Consider the following 19782-nt stretch of genomic DNA (forward strand, 5'->3'; position numbering starts at 1 on the left):
ACTTGTTCACACGGACGAATCTCACTGTATTAACTTAAACACGTACGGTGACACATTCATTTCAGGTACATGTAACTGCTTCCCTGCTCTGCTTAAAAGACGCGCGTATTTATACATATATCTATGTTAACATATATACATTTCTTAGCGGCACGTTCGATGATATATATTTAGATATATATATAGATATATATTTATTTAAAAAAATAAAAAATTATCTCTAGGATCATTTCATGACGGACGTCACTTTTGTCACGCACACGCACACACGCACACACGCGCACACGCACGCTGATGTTATTGCGTATAGTGATTCTGGCAATGAATTAACGATCATCAAACAAACTTATGAAAAAATACATTTAATACTGAAAGTCTTGATGATAACAGAGTTATCATAAATAAAATACCGAGGGAAATCGTGTGTCTGTCTACAGTACGGCGGAACGTAGTGTGTACAAGACCGGGAAGTACAGGCGATGAATAGAATGTTGTGCATATAATGAACACATAATGAACTAACAAAAACATCAACAACAACGTCATTCCTAAGCTAACAATTGAACATCACAATGTACATAAAATATATCACAGTGTTGTTTATGAAAAGAGCATTTAAAGGGCAAGTAAAGTGAAAAGAATAATCGCGATTTTCTTGAGAAAATCAATATTCCGAAATTACTAACATTCTGTGTGGGTAATGAAACACCAGCTGGCCTCGGCCCAATACCAGACAATAAATTCAGCGATTAATCCCCTGAGTAAACAACTGAAGGAATTAAATTGTGGACACGGAAACCTAATGGATGAACAGACAGAACAAAGACATTGTGTATTAAAAAATCCTAGACAGCGCGTCAAACACCAGGATCCCGTTTTGACCCTATAAAGGAGAATCCCCTCAGTGGCGGAATTTTTCGTTTGGAGGACGATGTATGGTCTGTTTTTCGCTTTTTCCGTTTTTCAAATTAAAGTTTGGTCAAGCATTTGTGATTACGTATGCCCTAAAGTATTAGAATCTGCATAGTTGCTATGTTGACTCTACTTGCCCTTTAAGTATCATCGGAGATGGATTCATGGTAAGTCAGTGACACTGTCGCATGTCCGAGATCATATACCCTAGAATGCCCCATTATATCACATATCTACATAAACTGTAATGTCGGCTTGTTTCCAGGAACCAGGAACAGCGTTACTCTGCATAGCACAGCTAATATGATAGATAATACGCATAGTCTCCGCCCACACACAACGTGCTACCACATAGAATCAAAGCACAGCTTAAAGGTAGACATCGGCCGCTCATCCCAATCGCAGCTCTCTCCCCAAACGTGACTTACATCATCATGCTATTTGACTTTCTAAACATGTCATAACTGGTAGTGACAATACTGGTGTCACGTACAGGAGGGAATACCAGTGTGACGTATTAGGTTACATGTTGATTTCATAGGTCTTCCAGCTTTTGGGCATCGGTTGCTGGCTACCTTTAATATAAAGCCTTATCCAATGAGAGTTCGACATTTGAACAAGTTGAGTGCAGTACCGCCCTGATAATGTATCGGCGGTATTAAACACAGCAGGGTGAGCAGCACCTATATTTTATACGCCCTCCTTTTTGAGGGGTTGTCCATATCCTCAATACAGTCGAGTCGGACCGTTGTGCAAACTCTCAGATATATAGGGACACACCGTTACCCTGTTTTATGGGTCCGTGGGCTAGAGGATTTGACGTCGTGTCCTCCCTACCGTCAAGTACCTGTGTATGCTCTGCGCAAACATTGATTCAATACTTGTACAAGTACGTTCCAACATATCACATTGGCTTTGACAAGAGAGTGCGTCTGGCACATGTGGGTTATGTAACACGCATCACATCTAGATTCTACACTACATGTGCGAACATATTTCAGTAATTGATTATACACATCGCATATTAATAATAAATAAATAAACACTTCTACACGTATCAGATGTACTGAGGAAATCAACAACGAGATGAAAGTTAAATTCAATTAATAGTATTACCACGGTACTATTCAACGGAGAGAACGTTTCTTCAGAAGGAGGATTCCAGTAGTCTTCTCCACGGTGTCCCGGAAGCCTTGTTTAACAGATTGAGAAACAATGGCGGAACGTCCTGAGAAGCTTGTGTACCGACATTGTTTGTCCGTCCGAGCTAGGGTTTCACTGTTGATTGGTAATGCCGTTCAACTCATTAATTACCACAATTTTTCAATTTCCACACTTTCATGAAAATATGACATCATTTTCCGTGTCACGTGACATCATAGCCCGTGTCATGTGACATCATAGCCCGTGTCATGTGAAGACGTCCTACTTCAATCCACTCGGCTTATTCCGTTACATAAGATTCACGTGATATGAACACGTGACAGTTGGGATGTGCCGAGTGACAACATCTATGTCCGTCAAGAATTGTCGGCTCGAAAATATTTACATTATCCTATTATAAAACATGCCTATATGTTGTGGTTTTTGACATCAATTTAAGATTAGAAAGGCTCACGCCCGTGTTCCCGAACAAAAACAGCTGCCTTAACAGTGGTCTAGGGTAGTACTTACTAAGTCATCCTGATTTACTCAGTCCACCGTGCTCACTAAGTTACATACATGTGATGAGTGAGTGAGTGAGTGAGTGAGTGGGTTTAAGGCCGATTAGAACATATTTCAGTTATATCCCGGCGCGTCAACTTGATGTCGGAGAAAAGCCAGTGATGCACAGTTTAGACAAGGGACACCTGTATGGTGCTGACAAACATATAAATATAATCGGGGAAAACCGTGATTCGATCCCAGGATCATAGGTTTCTGGCATACCCAAGGGACGCAACTCTGCAAACTGGGCCACCACCCCAGTAGTGACCACATGGTGGCAAAGGAACAAACATCCACTCTGGCTCAATGACACAACACGGAGCAAGATGTACGTTAAGCGTACTCCACGTACTTATGTCAAGGTCAAGAAATATAAACGTGTTTTTAATTCGAATTCGAGACGAAATCGCAGGATCCCTTTCCTTCAGTTCATTATATCCGAAGTTCGCTATGCAAATGCACATTGCCATTGCAAGTGCGGATAACGCCGAATAGTCTTAATATACACCGTAACACTCGGAGCTGATTCGTACGACACTCCCGACACATTCTCAAATCCATCAATGTTTCTAAAGCACTGGTGCAGTTGTCGGGTAATATATAGCACTGTACAAATATCCAGAGACGTCCACTGGTCACGGCACGATCGCGCTGCCCTTTCAGTCGTAGTCCCTGGGTTCACAGGAGTCGGGGATGAGCAGGGCGCCCGCGATGAGGATGAGGAGGTAGCCGAGGACGGTGAGGCCCATGGAGAAGGAGACAACGTACGGGAAGGGTACATAGGCGAGGCACAGGCACATCCCGATGAAGATTATTATACCTGAAAGAAGGATAAAACAGCTAGGAATCATCACCAGTATCCCCGCTAACAATATCATCACCATCATTATCATCATCATCATCATCATGACAACCAACCGCCATCATGAGTGTCATCGCAAACATCATCAATAGGGGCGGTAGGGTAGCCTAGAGCTTAAGGTGGTCACTTAGCCGGCTGATGCCCAGGATCGATTCCCTCACATTACAACGTGTTAAACCCGTTGCTGGGGTATTGATAGATTCAAAACGCAACGCGTTCAAAACGTTGCTGACAACGGCGTGAAACAATACGCACTCATCATCATCATCACCATCGTCATCAAAACAATAATAATCCTCAGTGAGACCATGCTCGTCGATCAGGGGAACGGGTTGTACAGTGGCGTAAAGAACAGTTATACCCGCATGGTTCAGTGGTAGTGATTTCGAATCCCATTTTAACCACCAACGTCCGGAGATATCAGACAACGACAGGAACATCGCTACACCACGGGGTGAATCAGAGGTGCGATGTAAATGTCATTACGCTGTGAGGGGACATAAGATATGTCCACAGGACGTCACTGTTTCTTTTTTAACCAGAATACTCCCGAGACTAAGACAGCTTGAGGGCTGATTATAGTCGATATAAATTTAATTGTTGAATGTTGTTTAAATATCAGTACTTGTATATAAGTAAATCCTGAGCTAAGCCAGTAAAATATTTATTTACGTAGCAAGCATGAACAAAGAAAAGCGTTCCTTGCTTCTTCTTTTATTTAGAGTGAGTGAGTATGGTTTTACGCCGCTTTTAGCAATATTCCAGCAATATCACGGCGGGGAACACCAGAAATGGGCTTCACACATTGTACCCATGTCGGGAATCGAACCCGGGTCTTCAGCGTGACGAGCGAACTCTTTAACCACTAGGCTACCCGACCGCCCCTTTTTTATTTAGAACAAAATCTAAATGTTAGTCATCAACACGAGAATATTATGTAAAAGTGTATCACTTACCACTTATACATAGACACATTCATGTTGAGATGGTTGTTATATTTTGTGCATTGTATTTCCACAAGCACACCTTGAAAATGCCAACATCTACATATACTTGAGTTGTTTCATCTTTATTATATTCCTTTAAATGAAGTCTGGTTCTCCTAAATAGCCAGGCCCTGACATAAGATACATTATACGTTATTATGTAGAAGGAAATACTTTGTGGATCAAATATAAAGAAAGAACGCAGACAAGGGGCGCAACACAGGTATACTACTCAAAGAAGAAGAACACCCGATTGTTTGATAAGACTTTATGATAGTTAATCAGTCGTGGCTGGGTGGTATTACTACACACGACCTTTGAATTGTGGGCCACGTGAATGTCTACGGTATTGCTGATCATTGTGGCAGGTGTGGGGTGGGGGCGTTGTGGGCGGGGGGGGGGGGGGGGGAGGGGGTGTCGGTGGAGGGGCATTTACAGTCCATGCTGATCTGTTGGAATCGGGAACAAAGAGTAAAATCAGTGTCACTTGAACGCAACTTTTTCATCCATCAGTAACGAAGACGTACAGAGACGTCATGGCCAGCTGGTGGTAGCGTTCATGCTGTGAATACCCATGCATGCTCTTCCTGGAATGTCCTATGCATACTTTTCCTATAAGAGTGGCCTATGCATGCTCTCCCTATCAGGATGTCCTATGCATGCTCTCCCTATAAGAATGTCCTATGCATGCTCTCCCTATAAGAATGTCCTATGCATGCTCTCCCTATAAGAATGTCCTATGCATGCTCTCCCTATAAGAATGTCATATCATGCTGAACATTCATGCCACAGAGGAGACATCTGATTGACGTTGGAAGAGGACGGGCGATTGCTCGGATTCAGGATGTTATATCTTACGTCTGGAGGGCTGGAGATGCAGGTATCCACTTACGTATATCATTCACGCCCATTGACACCTGTTTACAGCCACTGGCAGAATGTATGGCGTCCCCGTTCTGGACGTCCTGGCAGACCTCCCAAAAACATGACCGCTACCTTGTTCTCCAAGCTCTCAGACAGGCACCGGTACAGCAAACACCCTCAGGTTATAGATACGGACTGCGAGTAACACCGTGGCTAGTGGCCAGACTGTGAGGAGCCGTTTAAGACCATCGAACCTGAGAAGTCGACCACCTTCACGACCAGCTCACAGAACAACACGTCTGGCTTGGTGGAGACATCTGCGGTGGAACTGACAACAATGACCAGGGGTGTTGGTTACAGATGAGTCCAGATTCTGACTCCAGTTCAATGATGGCTGGATACGGAAGGTCCAGATTCTGACTCCGGTTCAGTGATGGCAGGAAAAGGGCCTGGTGTCGTCCTGGTGAGGGATTTACTGATGCAAGCATAAGGGTACGTCTTCCTTTGGGTGGAGATTCCGTGATGGTGTGGGGAGTGATCAGTTGGCATCATAGAACTCCTCTGTACCATACTGCAGGGACTCTGAATGGTGTCCGGTGTCGCGGCGAGTTTCATGAACCTTTTTTGTTGCCTCTTGTGATCGGCCAAGTTTCAACCCTTCAGGACGGTAATGCCAGACCACACCGCGCTTGTGTTGTCACTGACTGTCTCAGACACATGCACGTTCCCGTTATGCAGGGGCCTGCATATTCCGCAGACCTAGTGTCCATATTGTTATATGGCAGTGTAATGTATTGCTAAACAATGTTCTAATGGTTCATAGCAATGTGTTTTGACAATGGTAAGTTGTCAAGAATGTAATACTATCTAATGGAAGCAGTGATGTGGAAGCTACTATATGTAGAATTATGCTTTTGGAGACAAGAGTAATCTAGAATGTTTTAGAACAGCTAGACTTATCCGGCACTGTATAGAAACTACCAGAAGTTATTTCGAATATATAAGGGGGACGTAACATGCCTCTTGCATCTCACATTACACCAAGACCAGGGCCTATTTTGGAAGTCTAGCTACTGTTGCTGCTAGGTGAATATTATTACCAGTGATATTATACTGTATACTGTCATTGTAATTTTACTGCAATTGAATTTTATACTGCCTCTACATTGTGACATGCCAGTAAATTACTTTGCAGTAATTTGTATAGATCTGTAAACCTACATAATCTTGAAATACAATTGTTAATTGTATATCACTTCCGTGTTGTTTCTTGGTTTCACACTGAATCCTTCAACGTGCAGATTCCTATGTTGACTTATCGTTTCAATTTAAAAGCCGAGAGAAACAAGAGAACAGCGTTGGGAAGACATCCATCCTCCTCCAGAAAACCTTCAGCAACTGGTAGGATGTCTTCAACCCGAGTGGCAGGCAATACCACGAACCCTTCGGCTTGTCAGTTCTATGGGCAGCAGATGTCAGGCTCGTGTTGCTAACAGAGGCGGTCATTCCCGGTATTGAATCAGGCCTTAACCTAAACAAACGTTAGTTTGTGACCTTCGTTTCAAAGTGACCGCGCATGGAGCACATTTCTCTGTGGGACGGTTTGCCAGTGTCTATTCCTCCTTTAGAAATGAAGGGATTAAATGTTTACCTCCTGATTTTGGCTGTGTTTTGGGTCGACACATATATGGGGTTTTTTTTGTCTGTTCTTTATGACATGTTTGGATGTTCCTTTACTTGTTTTGGGCAATATACACAAAACCATAGATAACAGTATCGACAGTTTTAGAACTTACACAACACGTAAATTAGAAAGGATACTGAAACATGCACGATGCGCCCGTGTTCACTGAACTAGAATCTTGAAAGACATACAATATGGTGCCTGCATTTGAACACTGGGTTAAAAAACTGATTTGTTGGTTAAGGAAATGAATTTGATTATGAAACGATGAAATACTTAGGTCAACAGAAACATTAGTTGCCTGGAGTAAAACCTCTTTCTGTGCATCATATTACCTGCCAGGAAGCAGAGGACCATGGCCGTCCTCACGATTGTAGACGTCTTCATGGAGTCGATGAACACGTAGACGCCGACGAAGAAGACTAGGAAAACGGCGATGATGAGGCCGATAGTCTCCATTATCCGCATCACGTTGAATAACGCTGAAATAGAACATGCAGCTCTCAATAAGACATAGGTTGGCATTGGATGTAGTGTATCTAGTGACGACCATCGGGCGTTTGTTTAACGCCACACTCAGCAATATTCCAGCTATATGACGGCTGTCTGTAAACAATCGAGTCTGGACCTGACAATCCAATGACTGACATCACGTGCATCGATCCACGCAAATGGGATACGATGTCATGCATCAACCAACCCAGCGAGCCTGACCACCCGATCCCGATAGTCGAATCTAATGACAAGTACGGGTTGCTGAAGACCTGTTGTAACCCGGATATTCACTTGTCGATAACCTGGAAAGGTTCTACACTGCCTGTAGCAATATTCCAGCTATATCACGGCTGGGGTACAATGAATTGGAATCGAACCTCGATGACAAGCGGGTGTTTAAACCACTAGGCTACCCACCGGGTCCGTGGCTTCCACCAAAGTGGTTAACTTCTAAGAGTGAGTATGGTTTTACGTCGCTTGTAGCAATATTCCAGCAATGGCACGGCTGGGGGCACCAGAAATGGGCTTTACACATTGTACCCATGTGGGGAATGGAATGGCGTGGCGAGCGAACGCTTTACCAACTAGGTTACCCCACCGCCCCTAACATCTCAGACACTTCTAGGTAACACATCGTGATATAACTTACATACGGCGTTAAACCCACCACACACTCCGGTGATTTACCATGTATGTCGGGGTAACGAGTGGTACAGTCGTATAAGGCGTCTCATGGCAGAGTTCCTTCCAAGAAACCTATTATTGTGGGTTCGAGTCCTACTTTCGTCCTGTTTCTAGGTTTATCAGCACCAAACCCGTGGGTTTCACGTAAGTGGTAAACTTGTAAGACCTGCATCACTTCAGGCTATCCTAAACATGACACACCATGAAATACTGATAAAAACGGCAACCAAATATATGTAAAACGCCAAAGCCAGAACATAACCGATCACGGTTCATTGGCAAATAGCGGTGAAAAGTACACGAATGGATCACTGAAAATCAGTGATGACACCAGGTGTTCGCAGAAAGGGTAAGCATGTCCTGCCCTACCGGTAGCCCCCGGCACTCACACAAATATGTACATATGCTTGGATGACAAAAACAGAGAGGCGCCATATAGTTGTCTGTGTTTCGGGCCAAGCATATTTTCGTATGAGCCCGGGCCATGGCATGTAGGGGGAAAACTCATGGTGATGAAGGTTCACAACTTTCATGCAACTCACAAACATTAGCGGTAGACATTAATCTGAAACTAGCGTGAATCGTGATAACAAAAGGGCAAGCATGTCCGCCATACCGATACCACCCGTCACTCACACAATTGGCATAAAAAAGTATGTCTTTGTTGCCTGACGCCGCACTTCAGTACTTCGGCCATGGCATGTAAACAAACCAGACGATCAAGTGATGGGCCAGAAATCCATTCACGCGATAGCGCATGCACTGATTTATTTCTTTAAAAACTAACACCGATAGTTTTGAATTAAGTCTGCTGTGAAAAGTGCAGAGATTCTGCAACTTATAAGTCAAGAAAAACGTTCAAAAAATATTTTCGTTTTGCCACGCTCATGCACTCACTTCATCAACACAACACAACACAACACAACACAACACAACATATAACAGAACACAACTATAAACTGACAATACTAACTGTTCACATAGGCGTCCGTCACGGAGGCTGTTTGACAGACAGAAGACTGACACGCGGTGATAGTCCACAGGCCGAGATTGACTTTAGTCGCCCCATCACTGGACTGGTACACCACCCAGCTTGTGGTAGCATACCCCGCGATGTCCAGCACTGCCCCCAGGATCAGAACAAACAGGGCCAGTTTGGCCCACCCTGAAGCGTTAGCGAAACCCATGGCGCTCTCCACGGAGATAAATCCAACTGTCCTATTCCACAGTACACTTTCCTAGGTTGTCTACTCAGAAAAATGGCGATCGGCACTGTCACTATTCCGTGTCACAATCCTTTTCAAGCGAATTCATTTATCACCTATAACGTTCCCGCTGTCACAGAAGACTGTCACATAATATGGCGGATTTCTCAGCTCTCGCGCAGCTCAATACGTCATCTATATTAGAAGGTAAATAGATCTCTTCTGAACGCTTTATGATCGTTTGTATATTCCCACAGGGTCATGCATTGTGTGTTGTTTATCTACAGCCGTTATGAATAGCCGTGAGTCGTCTCGCGCGGGGAGACGGGGTACACTAAAGAAAATATCCGAGCCCTTCGTCTGTACGTGGGGCCGATTAATGCGTTGTTTATGTTTAGACACCTCGAGCTTGACAACGCGTTCGTGCGAATGTGGCTCAGCGTGTAATTCAGAACTAAATGTGAACCTCGTTCACTACAAACACTATTCCCTTGTAGCTTGAGTTATAACCAGTATTCCCTTGTTATTTGGGTTATAAACAACAGCCATGTGTTACTTGGGTTATAAACACTGTATTCCCCTTGTTACTTGAGTTATAAACAATATCCATGTATTACTTGGGTTATAAACAATATCCCCTTTTTGCTTGAGTTATAGACAATATCCCCGTGTTACTTGGGCTAAAAAACTGTATACTTGGGTTATAAACAATATCCCCTTGTTACTTGAGTTATAAACAATATCCCCGTGTTACTTGGGTTATAAACAGTACCCGCTTGATACTTGGGTAATAAACAGTATTCCCTTGTTACTTGGGTAATAAACAATATCCCCATGTTACTTGGGTTATAAACAGTATCCGCTTGATACTTGGGTAATAAACAGTATTCCCTTGTTACTTGGGTAATAAACAATATCCCCTTGTTACTTGGGTCATAAACATTATCCCCGTGTAACTTAGGTTATAAACAGTATTCCCTTGTTACTTGGGTTATAAACAGTATTCCCTTGTTACTTGAGTTATAAACAATATCCATGTGTTACTTGATTTATAAACAATATCCCCGTGTTACTTGGGTTATAAACAATAGCCATGTGTTACTTGATTTATAAACAATATCCCCGTGTTACTTGGGTTATAAACAGTATCCCCGTGTTACTCGGGTTATAAACAGTATCCGCTTGATACTTGGGTTATAAACAATATCCCCGCGTTACTCGGGTTATAAACAGTATCCCGAGCGAACTAATCACTTCAGTCCTTTAAGTCAAGAACACGTTGTGAAAGTCGTCAGAATGCAACTCGTATACCTGAAGAGCTTTGCACCTCCTTGAACTACCCGTGGAGACATTGAGAAGGTATAAAAGCGATCTATAGAGACACGCAGGCAACACTCCCTTTGTGCGGACAATACCAGTAAACTCTCTACATACTGCCAAATAGGACGATATTGCCTAAGCAAACAGTACTCCATGAAGGAGTGCATTGTGAAGCGAGGACATCATCAACCTTGACTCGGGTATAAAATTGGCGAGGTTTGATTATTGCATTAATGCGTCACCTCGCCCGATGACTGAATGTGCCACGACATAAACTTGCTTTTACCAGGCCTCTATTGCAACTGCCCAGGGCCCGCCCTGGTCAAGCATTATCTGGCCGTGTCAATGACGCACTCTCCAAGTAATTTGGTCCTATGATATTAGGAATGGACACGTGGGATCAATAGAGAGTCGGTAAAGAGTCAATATATGTGGGTTTACTGTATTAGTGGGAATCAGTGAGCGGAAGACTTCTTTGGATTTGTAATATGGCTTCTTTTTCACTTATTGTACTATTCTGTGAATATATTCAATGCCTCTCAGAAACATTCTCCATATTGACGTGGTTAGTAATTAGCTGAAATCCTAGATACGACAACATGCACATCTAGTTAATTAATTTCTCATTCAATGAAAGAAGTCCATATGACGATACCGACAGAACCCGTGCTTTCAAACGGCCATTCCCAAGCTGAACAGAGCCCTTCTCCCGTTAGTACCACACCCATGTTGGTCAGGCCCCGCTACCCATGTGTTAGGGATGTCACGATACGACTTTGTCCACGATACGATACGTATCGCAATGCTTTATTCAATTATCGTGTCAATTTTGCGTAATTTTATATATTTCATGGGGCATACACACTATTAAAAAGGCTTGAAATAACCTGAATACCTGGCCCCATATTTGAAATAAAAATGTCTCATTTTAATCAATAATTAATTTCAGATAAAACTGGAGTGGCAACATAAGTACTCTTATATTTTTAAATGCAATAATAAACCCCGCGAAATACCTCAGATGCGCACCTTCTAATTTAATAAATGAAATATGAATGAATAGGTCCATGGGTGAAACGATTCGGGATTAAAATATGATTCGATACAGGTAAGTGTGTATCGCGTATCGTATCGTTTGAGAATATTATTGATTCATGTACTGGTGAACTGTGACATCGCCACCATATGTACACTACCGTATTTCCAAGCTACGCGAGCAAAGTCCTGCTACCCGTATTCCACCCAGATATAAGTCATGCTGAACCACCCGATTTATCCCCTAGTTCTCCACATACCAATGAAGCCCACCCTTCTTGCCCGCACCAAAACAAGAAACACCCTTCTACCCTTGCACAATCTTAAACAAAACGATTACGATTCCTTAGTCTTTTATTATCGACGTATATTATCAACTCCTCCAAGTTTGTCTGTACAGGCGAAGCCCCCCTAATGTATATTTACAATGCACTGACTCGTAGCCGTCAAACAAGGGTGACGAGTCAATACAGCTATCTACAGTGTCGGCAGTACGCCAACTGTGATTCAATCCACCTTGAAGTGACACGCCCCACACTAAGTAACGAATTTACTTAGTTAATAGAGTTCATTGCAGAAGTTGAACTTAGTATGTACTATATATGAAAATGTTCAAACAGGTGTAATGTCTAATGTGTTTGAACGCAACTTTGGTCTGTGCAAAGGGTGTATATTGAGTCCGTTTCTATTTTCATTTTTCATACATGAGTTAGCACAAGCACGGTTGTGCAAACGTTGTTCAACTGCTTCTACATGGTGTTGAACATTTCTGTTATTGGAAAATTATATAATCATGTTCTGAAGCACAGCTGGTGACATGCAAAAGCAAATAAATGTATTAGAATGAATGGAAACTCACTGTTTTAAAAATCTAGTTTTAAACTTGCCAAAATGTGACATGTTCCTTTAAAGGTGAAACTTTGGATGTAATTACGCACAATAAATGTTCGGTCTGTCTATCAGGAATGTTCTTACATCGATGAAGTTCAGTGTCGGTGTTCTGCAGTCCTCGTTAGGCAGTCTCGGCAGGAACGAGACTGTACGCTCGGAGCTAGGACAGTGACCTTCACCTAGGGACGGTCACAGTGACACAGTTACGTGAGGCGTATTCATGGATGAGTGAGTAAGCGAAATAGAACAAGAATACCAATATTTTCTCAATTGAACGACCTCCCAAGGTAACGAATTGTTACAGCTGGGAGAAAACTCCTGAGACAGGCCGCCACCGCTGTAAAGGTGTCTCCACCATTTTCGACAGGGCATTTGGATCATGATAACGTAAAATAAAGTTACACGTTTCAAAGAGATGGCCGCCTACCGAGATACATTTTGTTTGTTTTTAACGCCGCACTCAGCAGTCCTGTGAATAACAATTGAGAATACAATGATATGCATCAACCAAGTCAGCAAGCCCGACCACCTCTTACGACAAGCATAGTCGCCTCTTGGGGTTGCTGAATGGGTTGCTGAAGACCTATTCCAACCCGGATCTTCACGGGCCACCTGCTACCTGCTTATGAAGACAGGGTGACGGCCGTCTAACACAAAGGTCACGAAGGTCGTAACTGAAACCCTGGAACCAAGTACTGACGTAGTGGACAAACATCACCATGGCTGGGGCTGGTGTTGAGAGACAGGACAGATTCACCGTGACGAGCACCAAGTCATGCAGGATCAGGTGTGTCTGGAGGCCACGGGGGTAATGGCTCTCGACCTGCGTGGGAAGACGTAGGACGCAGGGAATCACAGGTGAGGTGTAGCAGTGTACGTAACTGTATGAAGGGATGCAGGTACGCCCAGGTAGGTTGCACTTTTAGCATTGTATTTGTTTGTAGCCTAAGGTGCAGGCTTCATTTAGCCTGATCTGCACTGAATCAGACCAGGAATACTGGATAATTGCCGCATGGTTCAGCGTGTTAGGTAACAGATATAGTGTGACTATAATCACATAGTTAGCGCATACCTACTGAAGTCAGCGCATACCTACAGTAGTCAGCGCATACCTACAGTGCACTTGTATAGCATGCACGTGTGTGTGTGTGTGTGTGTACTAGTCCGGACTGATGCCGATTTATAGTGCTAGCTCACTGAGATACCATGCCGCAGTTTAACATGAATACCTCACTCAGACACAGTATACTGACTCCGAGCCGACAGGTCCTTGTTTTAGCCCCTTAATGCCGAGCGCTAGACGGGGTCACAACCTTTTAACGTCTTTTGGTATGATGCGGCCGGGGATCGAACCCCGGACCTTCCGTTCCCTGGGCGGACACTCTACCACTAGACCACGGAGCCGGTCTGTAACTTTACAGAGGGATATAGGGTGTGAGTATGCTGTGCAAATATTGTGTGAGGAAAAAGTGATAATTGTATGATGTAAAACTTTAGAACTGTTGTTTTGTGTGTTTTAGTCCAGGTTGACCTATAGAGGCCCTGTGTAGCGAGGATGGAGCTGGTCGTCTTCTTCACTTTCCTGACGCTGCCAGGTAAACTCGTCACTCAAACCACACGTCACTACAACAACCACACGCCACTACAACAACCTCACGTCACTACAACCACGCGTCGCTACAACAACCACACGTCACTACAACCACACGTCGCTACAACAACCACACGTCACTACAACCACACGTCACTACAACAACCACACGTCACTACAACAACCACACGTCACTACAACAACCACACGTCACTACAACCACACGTCGCTACAACAACCACACGTCACTACAACAACCACACGCCACTACAACAACCTCACGTCACTACAACCACGCGTCGCTACAACAACCACACGTCACTACAACCACACGTCGCTACAACAACCACACGTCACTACAACCACACGTCACTACAACAACCACACGTCACTACAACAACCACACGTCACTACAACAACCACACGTCACTCAAACCACACGTCACTCAAACCACACGTCACTACAACAACCACACGCCACTACAACAACCACACGTCACTACAACAACCACACGCCACTACAACAACCACACGTCACTACAACAACCACACGTCACTACAACAACCACACGTCGCTACCACAACCGCACGCCACTACAACAACCACACGTCACTCAAACCACACGTCACTCAAACCACACGTCACTACAACAACCACACGTCACTCAAACCACACGTCACTACAACAACCACACGTCACTCAAACCACACGTCACTACAACAACCACACGTCACTACAACAACCACACGCCACTACAACAACCTCACGTCACTACAACAACCACACGTCACTCAAACCACACGTCACTCAAACCACACGTCACTACAACAACCACACGTCACTCAAACCACACGTCACTACAACAACCACACGTCACTCAAACCACACGTCACTACAACAACCACACGTCACTACAACAACCACACGTCACTACAACAACCACACGTCGCTACAACCACACGTCACTACAACAACCACACGTCACTACAACAACCACACGTCACTACAACAACCACACGTCACTACAACAACCACACGTCGCTACAACCACACGTCACTACAACAACCACACGTCACTACAACAACCACACGTCACTACAACAACCACACGTCACTACAACAACCACACGTCGTCACTACAACATTCACACCCTTGCAACATCAACACAACATTATCTGTTACCTCTTTACAGCAAGAGAAGGTTTGCAAGAGGAAAACATGTGCATTGTTCTCCATGTTTAAATAACACGCCGTGACGGTTGCTTCACTCGGTAATTACCCTGATGCGTGCATGTACATATAGTTTCTCCCTACAGTGGCAGGGATAGCAGGAACATTTAATATACTGGCAGGTAGTGTTCTAATGAAGTGTGTCAACTGATTCACACACGCTACTTAAGGGCCAATTGCAATCACTCATTCAACAAACGAACCCATAGATACCGCGTGTAAACATAGTAACACCCACATTCAACCTCCATGGAATCAACATTCAACCTCCAGGGGATTCCACATTCAACCTGCAGTAACACCCACATTCAACCTCCAGGGAATCCACATTCAACCTGCAGTAACACCCACATTCAACCTGCAGTAACACCCACATTCAACCTGCAGTAACACCCACGGAATCCACATTCAACCCCCAGGGGATTGCACATTCAACCTCCAAGTGCGTCGACATTCAACCTGCAGTAACACCCACATTCAACCTCGAGGGAATCCACATTCAACCTGCAGTTACACCCACATTCAACCTCCAGGGGATTCCACATTTAACCTGCAGTAACACCCACATTCAACCTGCAGTAACACCCACGGAATCTACATTCAACCTCCAGGGGAATCCACATTCAACCTCCAAGTGCGTCCACATTCAACCTGCAGGAACACTCACGTTCAACCTCCAGGGGATTCCACATTCAACCTGCAGGAACACTTACATTCAACCTCCAGGGGAATCCACATTCAACTTCCAAGTGCGTCCACATTCAACCTGCAGTTACATCCACATTCAACCTCCAGGGAATCCACATTCAACCTCCAAGTACGTCCACATTCAACCTGCAGTAACATCCACATTCAACCTCCAGGGGATTCCACATTCAACCTGCAGTAACACCCTCATTCAAACTCCAGGGGATTCCACATTCAACCTGCAGTAACACCCACATTCAACCTCTAGGGGATTCCACATTCAACCTCCAAATGCGTCGACATTCAACCTGCAGTAACACCCACATTCAACCTCCAGGGAATCCACATTCAACCTGCAGGAACACTTACAATCAACCTCCAGGGGAATCCACATTCAACTTCCAAGTGCGTCCACATTCAACCTGCAGTTACATCCACATTCAACCTCCAGGGAATCCACATTCAACCTCCAAGTACGTCCACATTCAACCTGCAGTAACATCCACATTCAACCTCCAGGGGATTCCACATTCAACCTCCAGGGGATTCCACACTCAACCTGCAGTAACACCCACATTCAACCTGCACTAACACCCACGGAATCTACATTCAACCTGCAGGGGATTCCACATTCAACCTCCAAGTACGTCCACATTCAACCTGCAGTTACATCCACATTCAACCTCCAGGGTATTCCACATCCAACCTGCAGTAACACCCACATTCAACCTCCAGGGGAATCCACATTCAACCTCCAAGTGCGTCCACATTCAACCTGCAGTTACATCCACATTCAACCTCCAGGGGATTCCACATCCAACCTGCAGTAACACCCACATTCAACCTCCAGGGGAATCCACATTCAACCTCCCAGTGCGTCCACATTCAACCTGCAGTTACATCCACATTCAACCTCCAGGGGATTCCACATTCAACCTGCAGTAACACCTACATTCAACCTCCAGGGGATTCCACATCCAACCTGCAGTAACACCCACATTCAACCTCCAGGGGATTCCACATCCAACCTGCAGTAACACCCACATTCAACCTCCAGGGGAATCCACATTCAACCTCCAAATGCGTCGACATTCAACCTGCAGTAACACCCACATTCAACCTCCAGGGAATCCACATTCAACCTCCAGGGGATTCCACAATCAACCTGCAGTAACACCCACATTCAACCTGCACTAACACCCACGGAATCTACATTCAACCTGCAGGGGATTCCACATTCAACCTCCAAGTACGTCCACATTCAACCTGCAGTTACATCCACATTCAACCTCCAGGGTATTCCACATCCAACCTGCAGTAACACCCACATTCAACCTCCAGGGGAATCCACATTCAACCTCCAAGTGCGTCCACATTCAACCTGCAGTTACATCCACATTCAACCTCCAGGGAATCCACATTCAACCTCAAAGTACGTCCACATTCAACCTGCAGTAACATCCACATTCAACCTCCAGGGGATTCCACATTCCACCTGCAGTAACACCCTCATTCAACCTCCAGGGGATTCCACATCCAACCTGCAGTAACACCCACATTCAACTTCCAGGGGAATCCACATTCAACCTCCAAGTACGTCCCCATTCAACCTGCAGTAACATCCACATTCAACTTTCAAGGGGAATCCACATTCAACCTCGAGGAAATTCATATTAGACATCCAGGAACATCTATATTCAACGTGGAGGGACATATGCATTCACCCCGCAACAACGTCCACATTCAGCCTGCAGGAACATTCACATTTAACAAGCAGGGATGACGAACCACTATCAGTGACTTATGTTAGATGCAATATGTGAAACACAGTCTGCCCAAGGTGAGTGCGTGAGTGCGTGCGTGCGTGTGTGTATGTGCGTGTGTGTGTATGTGTGTGTATGTATGTGTATGTGTTCAATCTTTGATTCCTGTCTGCCCAGGTGTGGCATCTGTGTGAGGGGGCGCATTGTCATGTGTGTGCATGTGTGTGTGTTCAATCTGTGTTCATGTCTGCCCAGGTGTGGCTCCTCTCTGTGAGGGGGACAAGCTGTGTATGGCCGCCTGCTCCACCAAGCCCCGGGACCACGTGGACGACTGTCTGGACGTGTGCAGGCAACATAGCTGTAACCAGACTGAAGTCCTGACACCCACTAACACAGGTACAAGCGAATGGGTTGGATGGAGTTCATCCTTCTTACCCCGGTCGCCCTGGATACACCATTTCTAAAGGTAGAAGAGTGCCGAGCATAAAGATCCCATATTGACGACCATTCCACTGTAGGAAATAGAACATCAAAGATAATACTGATTGTGTGTAATCTCGATATGGTTTGGTCAGCTGGTTTGTATCCATTTTCAAGAATGCGTTTAATCTGCCACATGTTAATGTCTGTTACCCATGCATAATAATTACAACTCTGTTTTCAGATGGCCCTGTTGTCAGAGATCCTATCTCTTTCCCCACAAGATGGCTGCCCACCATCATAGGGGCGCTCGTCGGTGTAGGAGTCCTGGCTGCCGTCATCTACTACTTCCGGTAAGAGGTAGGTTGTGTACTTCTTCCGGTAAGAGAGTACACTGTACACTGTGTCGTCGTCTACTACTTCTGGAAAAAGGGTACACTGAGTCGTCGTCGTCGTCTACTATTTCCGGTAAGAGGGTACATTGTGTCGTCGTCTACTACACCCGGTAAGAGGGAACACTGTGTCGCCGTCTTCTACTTCCGATAACAGGGCACACTCTGTCGTTGTTTACTACTTCCGGTAAGAGTGTACCCTGTGTTGTCTTCATCTACCACTTTCGGTAAGGGGGAACACTGTGTCGCCGTCTACTACTTCCGGTAAGAGGGAACACTGTGTCGTCCTTGCCATCTACTGCTTCCGTTAACAGGGCACACAGAGTTGCCATCTACTGCTTCCGTTAACAGGGCACACAGAGTTGCCATCTACTGCTTCCGTTAACAGGGCACATTGTGTCGTCTTAGTCGTCTTTCACAATTTCTAGTAACAGAGTATACTTTGTGATCTACTACCGATAAGATGGTGATGCTGAATAGCTTCGTGTACATGTGACATAAAAGCCTGTATTAAACCTGCAGTATTTACCTACCACGTGATACTATGCTATATTACATCTAACATTGTGTCTTCCCCTGACAGGAGGAGCTGGTCGCGGCGGGATAGGTTCCCAGGGTACGGCTTCTCCCGACTACGGAGGGGGCGTGGCAGGGAGACAGACGTCGCGCTTAGAGAGATGTCCTCAGTCGCCACCTAGTGTCAGCGTCCAGCAGCAGGCGATTAACACATCTGTCTGTGTGTCACAACACCATTTGTCTGTATGTTGTAACCTTTTGTTAATAAAGATATTTTAGATTTAGTTGTCCTTGGATTTTACGAATCCGTGACTGTTTAGTCCATCCAGTCAATCTATAAATAAACATCTTTAAATGCAAAGCAATGATACTTCCATGAGTTTATTTCTCCAAATAATTTATTCAGACAATAGAAACATGACAGTTGAAAATTACTTAAAACACAGCCATGATAGCCTGCCTTTAAATTAAGAAATGACAAAATATGATATTGCCAAACTCCCTGCAGGATTTCACAACCTGAATATGAACACACA

At 44.6% G+C, this 19782-nt stretch overlaps 2 protein-coding genes across 3 annotated transcripts; one reads left to right on the forward strand and one right to left on the reverse strand.

Annotated features, from left to right (window-relative positions):
• Positions 1-346: 346 nt before the first annotated feature.
• On the reverse strand, positions 347-9764 carry LOC124134181. Its single transcript, XM_046498889.2, has 3 exons — positions 9168-9764; positions 7351-7497; positions 347-3439 (listed from the first exon to the last, which is right to left on the reverse strand). Exons 1-3 carry the CDS (start codon positions 9379-9381, stop codon positions 3279-3281), a joined length of 522 nt encoding a protein of 173 aa, XP_046354845.1. The 5' UTR covers positions 9382-9764; the 3' UTR covers positions 347-3278.
• Positions 9765-12936: 3172 nt separating this feature from the next.
• Positions 12937-19496, forward strand: LOC124134252. 2 transcript variants are annotated; one of them, XM_046498975.2, is made up of 5 exons: positions 12937-13503; positions 14166-14240; positions 18174-18314; positions 18583-18691; positions 19314-19496. In XM_046498975.2, exons 2-5 carry the CDS (start codon positions 14201-14203, stop codon positions 19426-19428), a joined length of 405 nt encoding a protein of 134 aa, XP_046354931.2. In that variant the 5' UTR covers positions 12937-13503; positions 14166-14200; the 3' UTR covers positions 19429-19496. The 2 variants fall into 2 exon arrangements, with proteins under 2 accessions (XP_046354931.2, XP_046354932.2); XM_046498976.2 differs by having other exon boundaries at positions 13491-13554.
• The last annotated feature ends 286 nt before the right edge of the window (positions 19497-19782 follow it).

The sequence above is a fragment of the Haliotis rufescens genome, unplaced genomic scaffold (genome assembly GCF_023055435.1).
Source record: "Haliotis rufescens isolate VD_foot unplaced genomic scaffold, xgHalRufe1.0.p SCAF_1, whole genome shotgun sequence".
NCBI lineage: Eukaryota > Metazoa > Mollusca > Gastropoda > Lepetellida > Haliotidae > Haliotis > Haliotis rufescens.

Excerpts from the sequence above, each read along its gene's own strand:
- LOC124134181 (XM_046498889.2), bottom strand. The coding sequence starts at position 9,381 with ATGGGTTTCGCTAACGCTTCAGGGTGGGCCAAACTGGCCCTGTTTGTT. Across the intron at positions 7,498-9,167 it reads GACGGACGCCTATGTGAACA|CGTTATTCAACGTGATGCGG; the intron begins GTTAGTATTGTC and ends GTTCTATTTCAG. Across the intron at positions 3,440-7,350 it reads GGTCCTCTGCTTCCTGGCAG|GTATAATAATCTTCATCGGG; the intron begins GTAATATGATGC and ends TCCTTCTTTCAG.
- LOC124134252 (XM_046498975.2), top strand. The coding sequence starts at position 14,201 with ATGGAGCTGGTCGTCTTCTTCACTTTCCTGACGCTGCCAG. Across the intron at positions 14,241-18,173 it reads CACTTTCCTGACGCTGCCAG|GTGTGGCTCCTCTCTGTGAG; the intron begins GTAAACTCGTCA and ends ATGTCTGCCCAG. Across the intron at positions 18,315-18,582 it reads CCTGACACCCACTAACACAG|ATGGCCCTGTTGTCAGAGAT; the intron begins GTACAAGCGAAT and ends CTCTGTTTTCAG.